Source organism: Cnephaeus nilssonii, assembly GCF_951640355.1.
Source record: "Cnephaeus nilssonii genome assembly, chromosome: 6".
In the NCBI taxonomy this organism is placed as follows: Eukaryota; Metazoa; Chordata; class Mammalia; order Chiroptera; family Vespertilionidae; genus Cnephaeus; species Cnephaeus nilssonii.
This window is the reverse complement of record NC_137077.1, coordinates 85,956,309-85,975,420: the sequence shown is the minus strand read 5'-3', so window position 1 is coordinate 85,975,420 and position 19,112 is coordinate 85,956,309. Positions and strand designations below refer to the sequence as shown.

Sequence of the window (19,112 nt, the reverse complement as noted above, 5' to 3'; positions counted from 1 at the left end):
GAACGAATGAATGGGCTACGTCGGCGGCCGGGCCTCTGTGACGTTGCCCCGGGCGCGGGCGTGGCCGCGGAGCGCACCGCCCACTCCCCCCCCCCCCCTCGCCCGGAAGGTTCAGCCTGGAGCACCGAAGCTCCCGCCGCCCTGCGCGCCTCCCCCGCCCCCCAAATCCCTGCCCCGTCGCGTTGCGTCACTTCCGCCACCTCAGGGCCGGGGCTGGGGCGGGGAGCGCGGGGGAGGGCCCAGGTCTGAGGGAACCCCACCCGCATCCGCGTTCGAGCAGGGACTACATTTCCCGAGGGGCCTCGGCGGCGGCGGCAGCGGCGGCGGCGGCGGGCGCGGCAACGTCCCCCCGGAAGTGGAGCCTGGGACTTCCACTCGTGCGTGAGGCGAGCGGAGCCGGAGACTAGACCGGAGGCCGAACTTGGGATCTGACAAGATGGCCGGGCTGCCCCGCAGGATTATCAAGGTAACCGCCCAGACCGGCCTCCGGCTCCCTGCTCTGCTCTTGCCTGCTCGGCAGCCCAGGCAGCGTGGTTGCTCGCTTCCGCCGGCCCGCGCTGGGAGGCCGGAGGCAGGCGGAGAGGGTCTGGCCAGGCGGCGAGCGAAGTCTGCGCTGGGGAGGGGGCGCGGGGAGACTTCCGGCCGCGGTGGGGCAGCCGGGCGGCGAACACCCGGGGCTTCCAGGCGGCCCCCTGAGAGCCGGGAAGGCCTGGCCTGCGCCCGGTGGAGGGTGGGGTTGTGGGGTTCTGGTCTTGGGCGCGGGCCTCCGCGGTCTTTCAGACCACCCCCAGGCGGAGGCCGCGGGCGCGCGGGAATCGCGGCGGGGCCCGGACTCTGGGCGGGGGTTGTGGCCCGACACGGTTCCCCGATCCTGGATCCCCCTTCTCAGCCGGGGCAGGAGCTCAGGGGCGCAGCAGCCGCAGGTTCAGAATGAATGAACCGGGAGGGTGAGGCCGGGCCGGGCCCTGCACCCAGGAGGGCCGCGCGTCCTGCCGCCGTTGGCACATGCTCGCACCTGGCATCCTGGGTCCGGGGACTGGGGGGCTCCGCGTCCGACTGCCGTAGCTTCCACGATCTCTTCCTTAAATACGTTTCCGCTCGTTGTCTCCGCGGTGATTTTACTCTGGTTTGCAAACTCAGACCTGTTTTTGTTCAGAGGAAATAGTTTAATAGGGGACTGGGGGGGGGGGGGTTCAGGTCTGGGGGGCCTTATGAAAACTTTTGCCTTTTGATTTTGTACACTTTTAATTATTAGACCGTTCTTCTGCTCTTTGTTAATGGCATACTTTGAGAAGTACATATTGAACCCTGTACAAATTCGGAATCTCGGTTTTGTAAATTCTTTGCCTAAGTCCTCAAAATGTGAAATGTTACTTGAACTCACAAAAAACCTTGCATTTTTTTTTTTGGTCAATTTTAATGAAGGAAATAAGTTGAATCTGTCTTGTTTAATATTAGGTGGGGCAAAAGTAGGTTTACCATTGTGAGTACGAGAAGCACTTTATTCTTGTATTATTTTTATTAAAACTACGGTGTTTTCCTTAGGAATACCTACGTTTGCCCCCACCCTGTATGTAAGTTAACGTGATAAAACCAGGTGAATGCGTTTGTTTCAAAGTTTGGGGGAGGAAACTACTATGTGAAAAGAAAGAAAGACCTGTTGAAGGATGATGTGTTGGGTAGTGCTTCGTGCAGTTTCAGTTAAATATGTATGGGTGTCTCTGATCTAAAAGGTGCTTGATGTAGAGAAACAGGACATTTTATGAGATAGAAATTATAATAATGTGGACCTTCATAGTGAGAAATTTGTTGTACTGTATTACAGATTTATCTTGGACTTTGTCCAAGGAAGTTTAATTGCTCTATGCATTGCGAGGGCCTTACAGTGTGGTTTTAGTTATAATGCAATCACACGGCTCCAATGGTCATGTTGATTGAGGGCTCAGTTGAAAATGAGGGGTGGAGGGAGGATAGAGCTGTACACCAGATATTCTCGAGTTATTATTTACTACTCAGGTTATTGATTAAGTGCATAATATAATTTGGCATTCAAGATTATTCTTCAAAATACATAATGAATTAAAGTCTTAACGTATTTTTCCATATTTGCTTCATTCTTAAGATACTGTGCAGTAACATGAAAGCCTTGGATGGAAAAATAAATTCTGTCTAACCTTGTTTAAAGTGATAATGACTTAAGGTAATAAGTTCAAGTTTTCATAATTCAATTCATTTGGCACACAATAATTTTGTTTACACTAGGCATTTATATTTTACTATTTAAACCAAGACAGCGATAACTCATAATTTTAATTTTACAGTATTTTGTTGGTATCATTGAACGGTGCTGTGATTTGGGTTTTATCTTATAAAACTTAGGTGGTTCTTACTTTATGCCATTTGTAGTTTAAAAGAACTGCTTTCTCCAATCTGTAGGAAGGATTAAAAGATTATGCTGTGTGTGTTTTTTAATGCCCATGCTTATATGATGTAGGTTTTTCCATAATCAATGAAAATGTCTATTTTTAAATATCAGAATTTTTTAAAAAAGTTTGCTGCTTCTCTCACACCCACAGTACAAATTTCTTTGTGGAATTTAATGGTGGTGGTGGTGGTATGGGTAACTCTACTGTCCTGAATGATAGGAACATACTATCCTTCATTGGACAACTGTAATATGATGCTATCTATCTCAAAATGGTCATCATTTACATTTGAAAAAATTCTCTAACCATTTGATACCTGCAGGAATCTTGTGATGTAGACAATACAGTTTGTAGTCTAAAAACCCATTGAAATCACTTTTGGCAAGAGGAAGAATTTGAATATTGATTCAGTGTGACCTTCCTCAGTGTCTTGTTATGAAATGAAATAATGTACTAGTATGTAAGAGTACCTTGAGATCTGTAAGTAACTATACAAATATAAGAATTACTATTCACCCAGTTGGATTTCCGTTTCCAATCCAGTAGCAAATCCTATAGGCTCCACTTTCAAAATATATCCTGAATCAGACTCATTTCATCATCTTTCTGAAACCATTGGTCAATTCCATCATTTGTTGCCTGGCCTACTATATCAGTCTCCTTTCGGCTTAAAAGGAGATTTTTAAAAATATAGATCATGTCACTCCCCTGCCCAGAACTTTACAAAGGTTCTCCATCAATCACACTTAGAATAAAATCTTGACTACCCCCCCCCCCCCCCAATACCTACAAGGTCCTTCATGTCACTGGGATCTGCCTACCTCTGAGATTATCTCCTGCACTTATCTCTTTGTGTTACTCCACTTCAACCACACTGTTGCTTTGCTGTATCCACTGGTACCTTGTTTATTCCAGTCACAGGGCTTTCCTCCTGTTTATTGCATTGCTTATTGTTCAGTTCTTGACTCACATGACATATCTTCTGAAAGTTTTACCTTAAGATTCCTAAAACACAGTTTTCCTCTCCCCCTCCCCATAGTTTCTCTTCATTCTCATATTTGCCTCCTCTTGGTTCTTGGGTCCACACTCAACCACCGAGCCACACTGGCCAGGCAGCACTGATATGTTGATTGGATGAATGGATGTGCTTCAGTTTCTTTGGAAGAAAGTTTTAGGAAAGTTATTCTATATCATAATTTGACAGTGTTACTACTTAGTAGATTCTATCTGAACCAATCATTGAGCTAAAAATTAGTCTCTTTTTCCACCCATAATCATTAAAAAAGAAGCCAATTTTTTAAAAATATATTTTATTGGTTTTTTACAGAGAGGAAGAGAGAGGGATAGAGAGTTAGAAACATTGATGAGAGAGAAACATCGATCAGCTGCCTCTTGCACACCCCCTACTGGGGATGTGCCCGCAACCAAGGTACATGCCCTTGACCGGAATCGAACCTGGGACCCTTGAGTCCGCAGGCCGACGCTCTATCCACTGAGCCAAACCGGTTTCGGCAAAACAAGCCAATTTTTTATTTTGTTGCCTAGGAAATATTTTAATTGAAAGGTTCTGAAAGGTACATATGAAGATTTAAGGTTCTAAAAGGGACGTAGAGGAAGATTTAAGACTCTCATCTGTCCTTCAGCATTCCAGTTATCCTTCCCAGACAACCACTATTTTCATTGTATACCCTTCCAGAAAGACCAGAGACTTAGTGCATGCATATATGTTAATCCCATTCCCTTCCTCATGCAAATACCTTGATTCCCTGCTCTCCCCCATTATATAGAGGTGAGTAATTTTTTTTAAAGGCGGGTTTTGTGGAACCTTGTGGTTAGACCTTTATTTAACTATTTGTTGATAACTTTTAGATTGTTCCCAAAATTTTGCTGTACAAACAATGCTGCAATGAATAGTCTTATATATAGTGGTATTTTGCACATGTGCGAGTTAATACTGAGTCTTAGCAGTTCCATGTTCAGCTAGAAGTTAAATTTTTATTTTCCTCTTCCCTCCAGGGCCAAAGCTCCTTTAGTCCCTAAAAGGGACTGAGCAATTAAAGCTTAAACTCATATAGGTTAAAGGGTACCTAAAGTAAGAGGTCTTTCCTAATTCCTCTGTCATAAAAAAGAACCAGTTATTTTGGGAACAAATAAATGAGATCAGTAGTTGTCGCCTTGGTCAAAAACAAATTTATTTCAGCTTTACATGTTGCACTGACAGTGACAGTCCTTTGTCTTCTCAAAATTAATCATGAAAACAATAAAATATAACCTTAGGAAACTGGTTAACTTACTCAAGGAGTTAATTACTTGGTTAAAACTTAGCAAACTAATCTGAGATTAGAATTTCATCAGTCTTTCCTAAAATTTACTTTTCTGTTTGGTGAGGTTTAGTTTCAAATTATGAAAAACCTGATATGGGAGTCTCAGGCCCGGTGCCATCTTCCACACTCTCATCTTGAGAGGCTCTGAGGGGACTCCCCTCTCACCTTGCTTCTGGGCTTTTGGACTGTTTTAATTCTGCTGTGATTTTTCCCACACCCAAATCCTCTCTTTCCTCACATCCCAGGTAGCTGAGACTCAGCACTGCCCTGACCAGGGTCTGAGGCTGCAGATGACCAGTACTCAAAAAACAAACAAACAAAAAAACATGATATGATCTGACTTTGCATTGAGACCTGAGTTCTGTTTATTTTTTACTTCAATAATTTTGATTTTAAAAATACAGATAGCACTTTTTCCTATCACTATTTAAAAGCCACTCATTTAAAATATGTAAGGCAGTTTTTAGTAAGAAAAGTGATTCAGAAAACTTGCGCCTTTAAAAAAAAATCTTCAGCGAGGATATGTTTTTATTGATATGAGAGAGAGAGAGAGAGAGAGAGAGGGAGAAAGAAACATCGATGTAAGAGAGAAATATTAATTGGTTGCTTCCCCTTAGCACCCTGATGGGGATTGAACCTAAAACCTAGGTATGTACCCTGACCAGGAATTGAACCCTTGACCTTTCTCTGTATACTAGACTAGACAATGCTCTAACCATCTGAGCCACGCTGGAGAGGACAAACTGAGCCTTTTTTTAAGCACTGAAAATCATTGATGAGTAAAGTATTGCCGTCGTCATCCGTCGGCTCCCCTCCCCCAACCATTTAAAGAAAGATATGAAAAACTTACCATGATGATGATGGACTTGTTATAAATTGTAATTAAAACATCTTTTTTTTTTAAAATTGATATTTTACAGAGAGGAAGGGAGAGAGATAGTCAGAAACATCGATCAGCTGCCTCCTGCACACCCCCTACTGGGGATGTGCCCGCAACCGACGTACATGCCCTTGACCAGAATCGAACCTGGGACCCTTCAGTATGCAGGCTGACGCTCTATCCACTGAGCCAAACCAGTTAGCTAAAGCATCTTTAGGAAACAAAATAAACTCATAGGAAAAATTTGACTAGAGACAGTATGGTTCTTAACTCTTTTGGTTGTTCCATTTGAGTTTTCTGACCTTCTTAGGACAATAAACCATGGTTTTTGCATATGACTTCTAGGGATTCTGTCTCCATGGATTCCAGGTAAGAATCCCTAAACTACTTTTGGTAATGATTAAACCTCCAAGCTTATAAAGATATTGTTTAATATACCACCTAATGTTTTTATTATTAAATATGAGCATAATTGAAAAGAAGTTAAAATAGTAGTTGAGCGTTATTTTTTAAGTTTCTCTGTGTCAAGCACTTTCTTCAGTTTAGACTGATCAACTCCCACACTATAGAAATTATGAAGCACTTTCTGAGTGCCCACCATGCTAAATGATGAAAGCATCAGAAATGTTATGTGTTTACTTTGTGGAAGTTCTGAGTTATTTTCACACTTGTGACCATTTATAGCCATAGAGATTTACACAGTAAAGAACACCATCCTTTTTCTTTTCCGATGAGTCTAGGCCAAAGGAGTTGGGTCACTAGGAGTCCCCACTTGCAAGTTAGTACCTTTGCTTTTTTCTTATACCTAGTAGTTTGGTTTACCTGTGGGTAAATGGGTTTAAGAAGAAAATAATTTACCCTATAGATTCATATAGTATGGATTCTGAACTTATATTTAAATCTGTTATTTATTGTGAGTTATCAGTGCATATGCCAGAAATGAGAAAATGAGGCTAGCATCCAGCAGGGGCTTTGAACATTACAGTTGTAGTCAACACAGTTGTGATGTAGGTGCCTAATCACTGTTATAATTTTACTTTCTAAACACAAAATAGATCTAAAAGGCATAGAATATGTAGTAATGTGATAATCAAGAAATAAACATTATTTTTTGTGTGTGAAAGATGAATCAGTGATATTATACAGTTGAAATTTTCTTTGCAAATGTAGTGAATGAAGGACAGCATGGATATACAAATTAGGAGATGTAATAATGGGGAGACAGTTAACTTCAGCTATATATTTTTTTTTAGAGAGAGAGGGAGAAAGAAACATCAGTGTGAGAGTGAAACATTGGTGGTTTCCTCCTGCACTCTCCCTACTGTGGATCTAGCCCAAAACCCGGGCATGTGCCCTGACCAGGAATTGAACTGGAAACCTCTGGGTGCATAGGATGACACCTAACCAACTGAGCCACACCCGTCAGGGCAATCTTAGCAGCTTTTAAAAATGCTTCTCAAATGAGATTTTGTGTGTGTGTGGTGGTGTTGTTTTTTTTAATCCTCACCCGAGGATATTTTTTCCATTGATTTTCCGAGAGAAAGGAAGGGAGGGAGGAGTGGTAGAGAGAGGGAGAGGGAGAGAGAGACACAGACATCGATTGGTTGCCTCCCGCATGCACTCTGACCTGGCCCTGGGTTGAACCTGCAGCCAGTCGGAATCTAGCTGGAGATCCTTTGGTGGGAGGGCCAACACTCTAACCACTGAGCCAAGGTGAAGTGTTTTTTTTTTTTTTTTTTAATGTTAAATATAGTCATCTTTAATTTGTAGATTAGATAGGATGTAGGATTACCATCACCATAGTCTAAGAGAGTGAGAACCATGGCCCTAGCGTCTCTGGTGGCAGAAGCCATTAGTGTGTGTGTGGTTGGAAGAACTGGATAACTGGTTAAGAGCCCTCAGAGAATCAACAGAAAGATTTCAGTCATTCTTTTAAGAGCTACACCATGTCATCCAGGCATCGTATATTTGCTAAAATCCTGGACATAGCTATTCGAAAATCTTCTAAGGGTACTTTAATTTTGAATTGGCCTGTAATTCAGCTGTTTCTAAATAATTTGGATTCAGCTATAATTTAAAGTATTTTAGATGTTGGTTTCAGAATCTAATGTTGACATATTTTACCTTTTAAGTATTTCCTCTTCAGATTTTTAAACTCTCTTAGTTTTCAGTACCATCACAATGTCACTATTAGAGGTTTGGTCTATTTTGGGCAAACCAATTTTTATTTTCAAAGTTTTTATAATCTAGTGATTGAAGGCATGATTACCAAGAAATATAATAAGTGTTATTTGTGTCTTGAGATCATGGGTGCTTTTTATTTCTTTATAACTTTTTAAGATTTCTTTATAGTTCATACTAAAAAAAATGTTGACCTTGTAAAGTTGCTATTTTTACTGACTCTTAAGGACTATTGGGATTACCATTCCCTACCCCCTTTTACCATGGGGTGGGGCACAAGTGGCTTTAGTAAACTAGTAAGAGCCCAAAGCCAAATTTGGGTCTTTTGTAACATTGTGATTTGTATGCCTTTTTATTATGCATTCATGAGATGTGTTTCAGTTCAATTAAATTAACATTTATTGAATACATAATATGTATTCAGCACGAAGCCAGGTGAACAAGATGGCTTCCTTACCTAGTAGAAAACACAGTTGTGAAACAATGAAACAAGAAGTTATAGTGAGGTGTGTTATGAAAGAAGATACACATGGGATTTAAGGATGTCTAAGGATGAAGGAAAGATATTTGTTGAGCAAGTGTTTTAAATTTGAAGAGGAGGGAGAGTTTTGGGAAAAAGGAATAGCAGATGTAAAAGTTGGAAGGAGAGAGAGAATGAATGAATGAATATGAATGAGAATATATATATAAATGCATAGCATATTCCAGAAATCCAGTGTGTGTGGTGCCTACTGTTGAACTACTAACTTCAGAGAGTTCGCATTAAGTATTCTTGGGCAAACAAAGCATTTGTTGGGTTTTGAATTGTTAAATTAATACTTAGTCTTTGAATTATATTTATCAGTGTGTGGCAACTATTCTCTAAGTGGGATTAGTCTTACAGTTTTTATTATGTAAACAATAGAAATCTTTTATTGAGCACTTAACTGTGTACGAGGCATTGTTGTAAGCATGTTACATGCATTGTTTTATTTTAACAGCAATCCTATGATGTGGGTACAGTTTTATCTCTATATTAGAGGCCCAGTGCACGGATTCATGCACTGGTGGGGTCCCTTGGCCTGGCTTGTGAGTATTGGGTCGAAACTGGGGATCGGGCCGAAACCAGCTCTCCGACATCCCCCAAGGAGTCCCGGATTGCTAGAGGGCGGTTCTCGGGTGACAAACCTAGGAATCAGGATCCCTCCTCTCTGGTTCCAGGTGCGTCACCTAAGTCACTGTAGCTGAGCATCTGCCCCCTGGTGGTCATTGTGCATCATAGCTACCAGAGGAATGGTTGGACGGTCACTTAGGCTTTTATATTTATAGATTACTGATATGGACAGCTGCACAGAGGGATTAAATAATTGGTGGAGTTGCGATATGAACCCAGGCAATTTGATTCTGTAGACTGTGGGTACTGTGGATGGAATGTGCCAGAACCGTGGTCGGCAAACCTGCGGCTCGCGAGCCACATGCGGCTCTTTGGCCCCTTGAGTGTGGCTCTTCCACAAAATACCATGGTCTGGGCGAGTCTATTTTGAAGAAGTGACATTAGAAGAAGTTTAAGTTTAAAAAATTTGGTTCTCAAAAGAAATTTCAATCGTTGTACTCTTGATATTTGGCTCTGTTGACTAATGAGTTTGCCTACCACTGTGCCAGAACATATCTGCTCCAACGTGATAACCGAGTACATGTATTTTTATATTTTACTAGAGGCTCAGTGCGCAAAATCACGCGAGACTCAGACCAACCGCGCCGGCGGGACCCAGACTGACTCCCGCCATGCCGCGAGACCCATCAATGCACCTCCTGGTGACCGGTCGTTTGGGCATTATGGAGTTATGGCCACTGGCCTTTTATAATATAGATCATTTGGATACAGGAAGTGAAAATATGTTCATGTGCAGAGTCTATAGTGCTTATTTAGCTTTCTACTTTATTTATTTATTTATTTATTTACTAGAGGCCAGGTGCACGAAATTCGTGCACTTGGGGGAGGGAGGGTCCCCCAAGCCTGGCCTGTGCCCTCTCACAGTGCAGGAGCCCTGCGATCGATGGGCCCAAAGAGGTAGGCCCCGCCCACCCATCCAGGGCTCCTCGATGGTTTGCCCCAAAGAGGTAGGCTGGAGCCGGGGGTCCCACCTCCGCGGCAGGTGTGGTGCCGCGGGAACCCCAGCAGAAGCCGCGCAGAGCTGCCGCTGGGCCCCACCTCCGCTGTGCATGCAGCCATCTTGTGATGGCGATGCCGTGAGGACCACCGAAATTTTTATTACTAAGGTAGATTAAGCAAAACAGATTGTTAGTACTTTTTAAAATGTTTTTTTTCTATGCAGTGATTAACATGTTTTTTTAGAATAGCATTTCACAAACAGTATAATTCTTTAGTCCTATTATAAGTATTCATATGTCCATTATATCAAACAGGCATATTCCTGTTATTAGACATTTGCAAGCATTTAGTTTGAAAATTTAAACTCAAGTGAAGAAATTATTAGAAAGGTGGTTCTAAAATAACAACCATTTCACAATGTGTTGAATATGGCAGTAATTATGGGATTTTTACATATCCAATCATGGGTTAGTCAATATCTAAAACTTTCTAAGACATAATATAGTTACAGATTTATATTGTACTAGAAGCCCAGTGCACGAAATTCGTGCACGGCGGGGGGTTGTCCCTCAGCCCAGCCTGTACCCTCTCCAATCTGGGACTCCGGGAGGGATGTCCGACTGCCCGTTTAAGCTGGGATAGGGCCTAAACGGGCAGTCGGACATCCCTCTCACAATCCAGGACTGCTGGCTCCCAACTGCTTGCCTGCCTGCCTTCCTGATTGCCCCTAATCGCTTCTGCCTGCCAGCCTGATCACCCCCTAACCACTCCGCTGCCAGCCTGGTTGATGCTTAACTGCTCCCCTGCCAGCCTGTTTGCCCCCAACTTCCCTCCTCTGCCGGCCTGGTCACCACTAACTGCCCTCTCCTGCAGGGTTGATCACCTCCAACTGCCCTCCCTTGCAAGCCTGGTCCCTCTCAACTGTCCTCCCTTGCAGGCTGGGTGCCTCCCAACTGCCCTCTCCTGCTGGCCATCTTGTGGTGGCCATCTTGTGTCCACATGGGGGCAGGATCTTTGACCACATGGGGGCAGCTATATTGTGTGTTGCAGTGATGGTCAATCTGTATATTAATTACTCTTTTATTAGATAGGATAGAGGCCTGGTGCACGGGTGGGGGCCAGGTGGTTTGCCCTGAAGGGTGTCCCGGATCAGGGTGGGGTTCCCTTGGGGCGTGGAGCGGCCTGAGCGAGGGGCCTGTGGTGGTTTGCAGGCCGGCCACGCCCCTTGGCAACCCAAGGGGAGGCCCTGGTATCTGGAATTTATTTTCCTTCTACAATTGAAACTTTGTAGCCTGGAGCGGAGCCAAGCCTGCTGCTCCCTCCGGGGCGGCAGCCATCTCTGTGGCAGTTAATTCACCTTCTACAGTTGAAACTTTGCAGCCTTAAGCGGGTGAGCCCAGCCAGGGTGTGCGGAAAGCTTTGCTTCCCCTGTTGCCGCCGGCAACCCTGGCCTGCTCTCTCAAGCTCCATTCTGCCGCCATTTGTTTGAATTTGTTTACCTTCTATAATTGAAACTTTGTAGCTTGAGTGGAGGCTTAGGCCTGCAACGGCTATGGAAAGCTTGGCTTGCTCTGTTACCTGAAAAACCTTGCTCACTGTGGCTGTAGCCATCTTGGATTTGGGTTAATTTGCATAGTCGCCCTGATTGGCTGGTGGGCGTGGCTTATGTAGCGGAGTGATGGTTAATTTGCATATTACCATTTTATTAGAGAGGATTTATTTATTTATTTGTTTGTTTGTTTTCTATTTTTTTTTTAAATCAAAGGTCTCCTTATTGTAGTTTAATTGAAGTCCCTGTTTCGTTTGCCTTAATGTGGCATGCCTCTGCTCTCTAGGGGCATATTCCTTACCTGCCCTCCTGGATGTCTGGATTTGGGGAAGTGTGGGGTTCCACTGAGAAGGAACTATAGAGCAGCTATTTCTCTATTGCTCGATCCTCCCTCCCTTCCTTCCTTCCCTCCCTTCCCTCCCTTCCCCTCCCCTCCCCTCCCCTCATACTTATATTTGATAGCTCACTTGCTATTTCTTACCAGCAAAATTCATTTTAGGTAATGCCGTGTTAGACTATACCACTCTAATGTTAATTTTAAACAAGTTTTTTTTTTTTTTTTTTTCATTTAGTAAGCCTAAAAATGAATTAGAATTAAATTGAATTTTGTGTTTTTCACTCAGGGATGGTATATGTACCTACTACTTAATTTTTGCTTTGGCTTTTACAATTGAGGCACAATGATTTATATAAAGTTTGAAATTTCTTTAGATGTGTAAGAGGTAGTACCCCTATTTATATGTATCTTTTCAAATACAACAATCTGTCCATCCTGTCTTTATTGTTGCAATTCAGATAAAGGGTTAAACTGAAAGTGCTGCAAACTCCATTGAGGTTCTGCCACTGACTGTGATTAGAGATCAGTGAGTATTTGGCCAAACCTTGCATATTTCTTATCAGAATCTTCTCCCAGTTTAATTTTGTGGGATGCTGATGTATTGAGTGGTAGGAACTAGAAGATAGTTTCTGTGAATACTGTTTTTATTTTTAATTTTTCAAACTGTAAGACAAAGTTTACTTAGAAAGTCACAGAGGTAGAAGTGAGTGGTAGAAGAAATGGGCTCTGGAAACAAAGTTACAGAGGTAAAAAAGGGGGCGGCCCTTGGAGCTTAGGAGAGAGAAAGGTAAAGGTGTAAAGCATTTAGGGGTAAGAGGAGGGGGATGGGAAGGGTGCCGGTGTGCTCCTGGGAGGAAGAGCGCCTGTGAACACTTGTTTTTAGTCAGAGGACTTAGTTCATGGTGTGTATCAGAATTATCTGGAACACGTATAAATTTAACAGTTGCTGGCCCAAACATGGTTTTTTATGTTTTGTTTTAAGATCTTCAGATGATTTTATTGTGTGCCTTGCAGAAACAATGGCTTTGTGTGTACTTGGCTTTAGTGCAAAGATGGGTAGAATGTGGAAATACAAGTAAAATCATACAGCCAGTACCTTCTCATATATAGAAAACAAAGGCGATAATGAGAACACCAAAGATGTGGCTATCTGGGTGGGGGAACCCTCAAGATTGGTTTAGGGAAAGATATTTTTAGAAGTCGGAGATTTGAGCTAAATTTTGAAAGATAAATAGAAAAGTTGGGTGGAGGAGTATAATGCCATTGCAGATTAACAGCAAACTCTAGGAAGGTATTTTAGCAGTGCTAAAACTACAACATGAATCAGCACATCTTTGCTTTTGTACCACAGACACTTCAAATGCGATCGTTCAATTTGAAAAGTTTTTCTTCCGAAGTACTAGTGTATGAATTTATGAGTTCATTACTAAAAATTCAGTTAATGTAATAAATATGCTATTTACTGAAAATAACCAAGTAGTACAGATAATTATTTCCCCTTCACTTTCTTTTGCTATTCCAACCTGTAATTTATAGGTAAAATACTATTTTGCTGAATATGAAAGGAAAATCTAAATGCTTCATTTATTTATTTTTTATTTTTTTTAAAAAATGTATTTCTTTATTGATTTCAGAGAGGAAGGGAGAAGGAGAGAGAGATAGAAACATCAATGATGAGAAAGAATCATTGATTGGCTGCCTCCTGCACACCCCCTAATGGGGGTCGAGCCCGCAACCCAGGCATGTGCCCTTAGCCAGAATTGAACCTGGGACCCTTCAGTCTGCAGGCTGACGCTCTATCCACTGAGCCAAGCCGGCTAGGGCTGCTTCATTTATTTTTTTGAGATATAATTCACATACCATAAAATTTACCCTTTTAAAATGTACAATTCACTCGTTTTAACATATTAACAAAATTGTGCAACCACCACCACTATCTAAACAGAACATTTTCATCACCCCCAAAAAGAAGCCCTATACCCTATACCAGTGATGGCGAACCTCTGACACGCGTGTCAGCACTGACACGCGTAGCCATTTCTGATGACACGCGGCCGCTGAGATGGCCGCATGCCGAGGATGAAACATTTGCTGCTCCTGAGGATGAAACATTTGCGAAATAATGTTTTTTCCTCAAAGTGACACACTACCCGAGTTATGCTCAGTTTTTTGGCGAAGTTGGACACACCAAGCTCAAAAGGTTGCCCATCACTGCCCTATACTCTCCACTTCAACCCCTGGCAACCACTTATCTACTGTTTCTATGCATTGGCCTCTTCTGGATATTTCATATAAATGGAATCATATATGGCTTTTTGTGTCTAGCTTCTTTCACTTAGCATGTTTTCAAGATCATCCATATTGTAGCATGCTTCGAATTTCATTCTCTTTAAAATTTTTTAGCTGGAGTTTTCTAATACTTTTAGGAAATGACAATGCTGAATGAAGCAAAGCAGAAGTTTCAGCAGGTAAATAATTCATATTGGCTCTCATAAACTAGTTACATTTGAAATCTCCATTGCTTAGAAAATGTCCTTCAGTCTTGTGAGCCCCCTCCCTCCCACCCCCACCCCCACCCCCGGGAAAAGACTACATTTATTATATGCAAGTGGGGATTTCAAAGACTGGTTTACTAGAATGTGGTTCTAAGAAAGCAATTTATTTTTTTAAATATTGATTTGAGAGAGAGAGGAAGGGAGAGGGAGAGAGTGAAACATCATCATGAGAGAAACATCAATCAGCTGCCTCCTGCATGTCCCCTACTGGGGATTGAGATAGCAACCCGGGCATGTGCCCTGACCTGGAATCGAACTAGGGACCTTTTATTGCATGGGATGACGCTCATCCAACTGAGCCACACTGGCCAGAGCTAAGAAAGCATCTTATATAAGAAAGGTGTTCCATTTCATATGCTGCATTTGTCTACCCGCCCCCCCCCCCCCCGCCCCACACACAAACACATACACCTTTAAAAGATTTGTCAGCTGTAGTAAATCTTTATCTTTAAAGATTACATTTAATTGCTGGACACTGAGAAATTCAAGCCACTTCTGGTGAATAAAATTGACTTTTATCTCTAGGATTAAGAAACTTTGCTACCTTGGTTAAGTCACTTTTCCTGGGCCTCAATTTTTCTAATTTCTATTTTAACTTGATGGTTATATGATCCCTTTGGCCATAATTTAAAATAATTAGAAGCTATTATCATACAATCCTGGAACTGATTTTCCCCTTTGGCTTTTAAACTGGCTGTTAGGCAATTCAAAGAAAAAAAATTTACACAAATGCTGAGCAGTAGCAGTATAGCTTTCCAGTAGAAGGTCTGTGTCATATCTGCTGCAATAATTTTAAAGCCTTTAAATATTCATGTTCTCTTGGGGTTCAGACCTTGGAACTCATTATGTATTCTCCTGAACACATTTAGTTACTTGGCTTTAGTCCATATTGATCATTGATTCCAAAATCTAGCACTGCGTTTCAGGTTTCTCCAGTTGCCTACTTTTATCACCACTTGCAGACATTTTAAATATCTTGCAGACATTTTAAAATCAACTTTTATTTTCAAGGAGTGTATTCATTTTACTGTCTTTTTCATATGCCTCAGCACTTGTAGTGTTTCTTTATTATTATATCAACATTAATCTAGTTGCCCAAGATTTACTCCTCTCTTCCACATGCAGTTTGTTATTAAGTCCAATTGATTCCAACCTCAGAAATGCCTCTGCTTCTCCTAACCCATTCCTGTCTTTCCTTCTCCCAGTTATTTTTGTATGTGGGCTCAGGATATTTTTGCAATAATTTCAGAACCCTCCCTCTCTTCCCTTCTTTTCTTTCCCACTCCCCCCCTTCCTTCTTCCATTTCCCATGCCCTCCTCCCAAATTTTCAACACTGCCACATTCTTCTGAAAATACAGATGCCATCATGTGGCTCTCCACTGTGTATAGAGGATTGTTCAAATTCATTAACTTGGTATATAAGGTTTTTCACAGCCTGGTCTTTTCACCTTAATTAATTTCATTGACGGCTCCTTCTTTGTCTCCCCTTTCATACAACCTTTGATACTGATATTGTTTACCAGTCAAAATGATGTGTTTTCTAACTCCTAAATTATGCTGTGATTGCAGAGGAACGCCTGCCATATGAAATGTGACTGCCCAGGTACTCTGTGTTGGTTGGGTTTGTTTCCTCTGCTCTTTGGGGGAACCTTGATGGTAGTCACCTTGTTTGTATTTCTAATACTAAGTAAATTATAGTTTAAGATCTAGAAGTACTATATTTTATTATTTCTATAGGTGCCATGAAAAGAAAATCAGGGATAAAATTTAAGTCATTTGCTTTATTTTCTAGGATCTTGTTAAGGCACTCTGGGAAACAAATGTTGGTCCTGTTACTATAGTGAAAAAAATATTTAAAAATTTTTTTACTTTTGACAAATAAAAATTATACACATTTAAGGTATACAAGGTGATGTTTTGATAAATGTGTACATTATGAACTAATTACCACAAACTAACATATCTATTATCTTTTTGTTGTTATTAGAACACTTGAAATTTCTCGTAGCAAACTTCAAGCATACAATACGTAATTATTTTTTAGGGTCTTTTTAAAAAATATATTTTTATTGATTTCAGAGAGGGAGAGAGAAACATCAATGATGAGAGAGAATCATTGATTGGCTGCCTCCTGCATGCCCTCCACTGGGGATCGAGCCCGCAACCCAGGCATGTGCCCTTGACTGGAATCAAACCTGGGACCCTTTGGTCTGCAGGCTGACGCTTTATCCACTGAGCCAAACTGGCTAGGGCCAATACATAATTATTTATTAACTACTAGGAGCCCAGCGCGGCGCTGCCCACCCTCGAGTCGCCCTGCCTCCCTCTCCGGCCTTTGAAGCAGCCATGGCCGCTGCTGATCAGGCCCTTTCCCAGCACAGGCGCGCGGAGGCCCCTGCCATCTCACCCCAAATGCTCCGCGCGCAACCTCCTGTCTGGTCGAACTGTTACAGCATCCCGGTTAATTAGCATATTCCTCTATTATCTATATAGATAGCCATCATACTGTACATTAGGTCTCCAGAACTTACTCATCTTATAACTGCAAGTTTGTACCCTTTGATCAATCTCTTTCCCCCCACCCCTAGCTCTGGTAACCACCATTCTCTCTGTTACTAAGAGTTTGACTTAGTTTTGTTTTGAAGATTCCACACATAAGTGAGATTATGCATATTTGTCTTTCTGTGTCTGGTTTATTTTGCTTACCATAATTTCCTCCAGGTTCACTCAGGTTATGCAAATGTCAGGATTTCCTTTTTTAAAAGTTGATTTGGAAAATAATTCGCTCCTTTTGACCTTCAGAAAAATAAAATATTTGTCACTTCCTGGGTCAATGTTTTGAGCATCATATAAATCTTAGAAGAGCCGTAGCTGGTTTAACTCAATGGTTAGAGTGTCGGCCTGCAGACTGAAGGGTCTCTGGTTCAATTCCAGTCAAGGGCATGTACCTCGGTTGCAGACTCCATCCCTGGTCCTCATTGGGGTGCGTGCGGAAGGCAACCAATCAATGTGTCTCGCTCACATTGGTATTCTTTCTCTCTGTCTTTCCCCCTCCCTTCCACTCTCTGAAAATCAATTGGGAAAAAATGTCCTCAGGTAAGGATTAACAATAAATCCTAGAAGAAAACATAGATAGTAAAATCTCAGACATCTCACATAGCAGAATTTTTGCCAATACATCTCATAGGGCATGAGAAACAAAGGAAAAAATAAACAAATGAGACTACATCAAACTTAAAAAGCTTCTGCACAGCAAAAGAAACTGTCCTCAACATGAAAAGGGAACCCATTATATGGGAGAATATATTTGCCAATGATGCATCTGATAAGGGGTTAATTTCCAATATATATGTAAAGAATTCATACAGGTCAACAAAAGGAAGACAAAGAACCCAATTAAAAAATGGTGAAAAGACCTGAATAGACACTTCTCCAAAGAGGACATGGAATAAACAAGAGACATATGAAAAATGCTCAATGTCACTAATCATCAGACATGCAAATTAAAACTACAACGAGGTATCACCTCCCACTTGCCATAATAATTACCAGTAAATCAGTAAATCAACAAGTGCTGTTGGGAATGCAGACTGGTGCAGCCTCTGTGGAAAACAGTATGGAGATTCCTCAAAAAAATTAAAAGTTGAACTTTCCTTTTTTTTGTTTTAATATGTCTATTGATTTCAGAGAGAGGAATGGAGAGGGAGAGAGAGAGAGATAGAAACATCAATGATGAGAGAGAATCATCAGTTGGCTGCCTCCTGCGTGCCTCCTATTGGGGATGGAACTGCAACCGGGCATGTGCCCTGACCGAGTATCGAATGCCACCTGGTTCATGGATCAATGCTGATCAGGCTGAAACTTCCTTTTGACCCAGTGACCCCACTTCTGGGAATATATCCTAAGGTTGCAAAACACCAGTCAGAAAGAATTTATGCACCCCTATTTTAATAGCAGTGTTCCAATAGCTAAGATCCGGAAGCAGCCAAGTGCCCATCAGTAGACAAGTGGATAAAAAAGCTGTGGTACATTGACACAATGGAATACTGTCTATATCTATAAAAGCCCAGTGACCCTTATGGCGGAATGATCAGAACGACTGGTCGCTATGATGTGCACTGACCACCAGGGGGCAGACACTCAATGCAGAAGCTGCCTCCTAGTGGTCAGTGCGCTCCCACAGTGGGAGCACCGCTCAGCCAGAAGCTGAGCTCTCGGCTGGTGAGCGCAGTGGCGGTGGCGGGAGCCTCTCCCACCTCTGTGACAGTGCTAAGGAACGAGCAGGCGGGTGGTTAGGAGTGAGGCGTCCCAGATTGTGAGAGGATGTCCAACTGCCGGTTTAGGCGCAATCAGGCATAAACTGGCAGTCGGACATCCCCCGAGGGGTCCCAGATTGCGAGAGGGTGCAGACCGGGCTGAAGGGGACTCCCCCGTGCACGAATTCCGTGCATCAGGCCTCTAGTACAGCTATAAAAAAGAAGGCTCTCTTACCCTTTGAGATAATGTGGAGGGACCTGGAGAGTATTATGCTAAGCCAGTCAGAGAGAGACAAATATCACATGATCTTACTTATATGTGGAATTTAATGAACAAAATAAACTGACTAGTAAATAGGTTCAGAGACATGGAAGCATGCAACAGACTGACAGATCTCAGAGGGAGGGGCATGGTCAGGAAGAGAATAACCAAAGAACTTATATACGTGTGTGCATAGCCCATGGTCACAGACAATATTGTGGTGAAGGCCTGGGGTGGGGTGGGGGCTGG

The 19,112-nt window shown here is 42.2% G+C and overlaps 1 protein-coding gene across 1 annotated transcript in view; it reads left to right on the top strand.

The window, feature by feature from the left end:
- The first annotated feature begins 286 nt into the window (after positions 1 to 286).
- UBE2N (ubiquitin conjugating enzyme E2 N) overlaps positions 287 to 19,112 on the top strand; it is a 48,182-nt gene continuing 29,356 nt past the window's right edge. Inside the window, exon 1 of the mRNA XM_079774241.1 lies at positions 287 to 466. Within this exon, the coding sequence (XP_079630367.1) occupies positions 437 to 466 (30 nt within the window). The 5' untranslated portion in view covers positions 287 to 436. The remainder of the gene's footprint in view (positions 467 to 19,112) is intronic.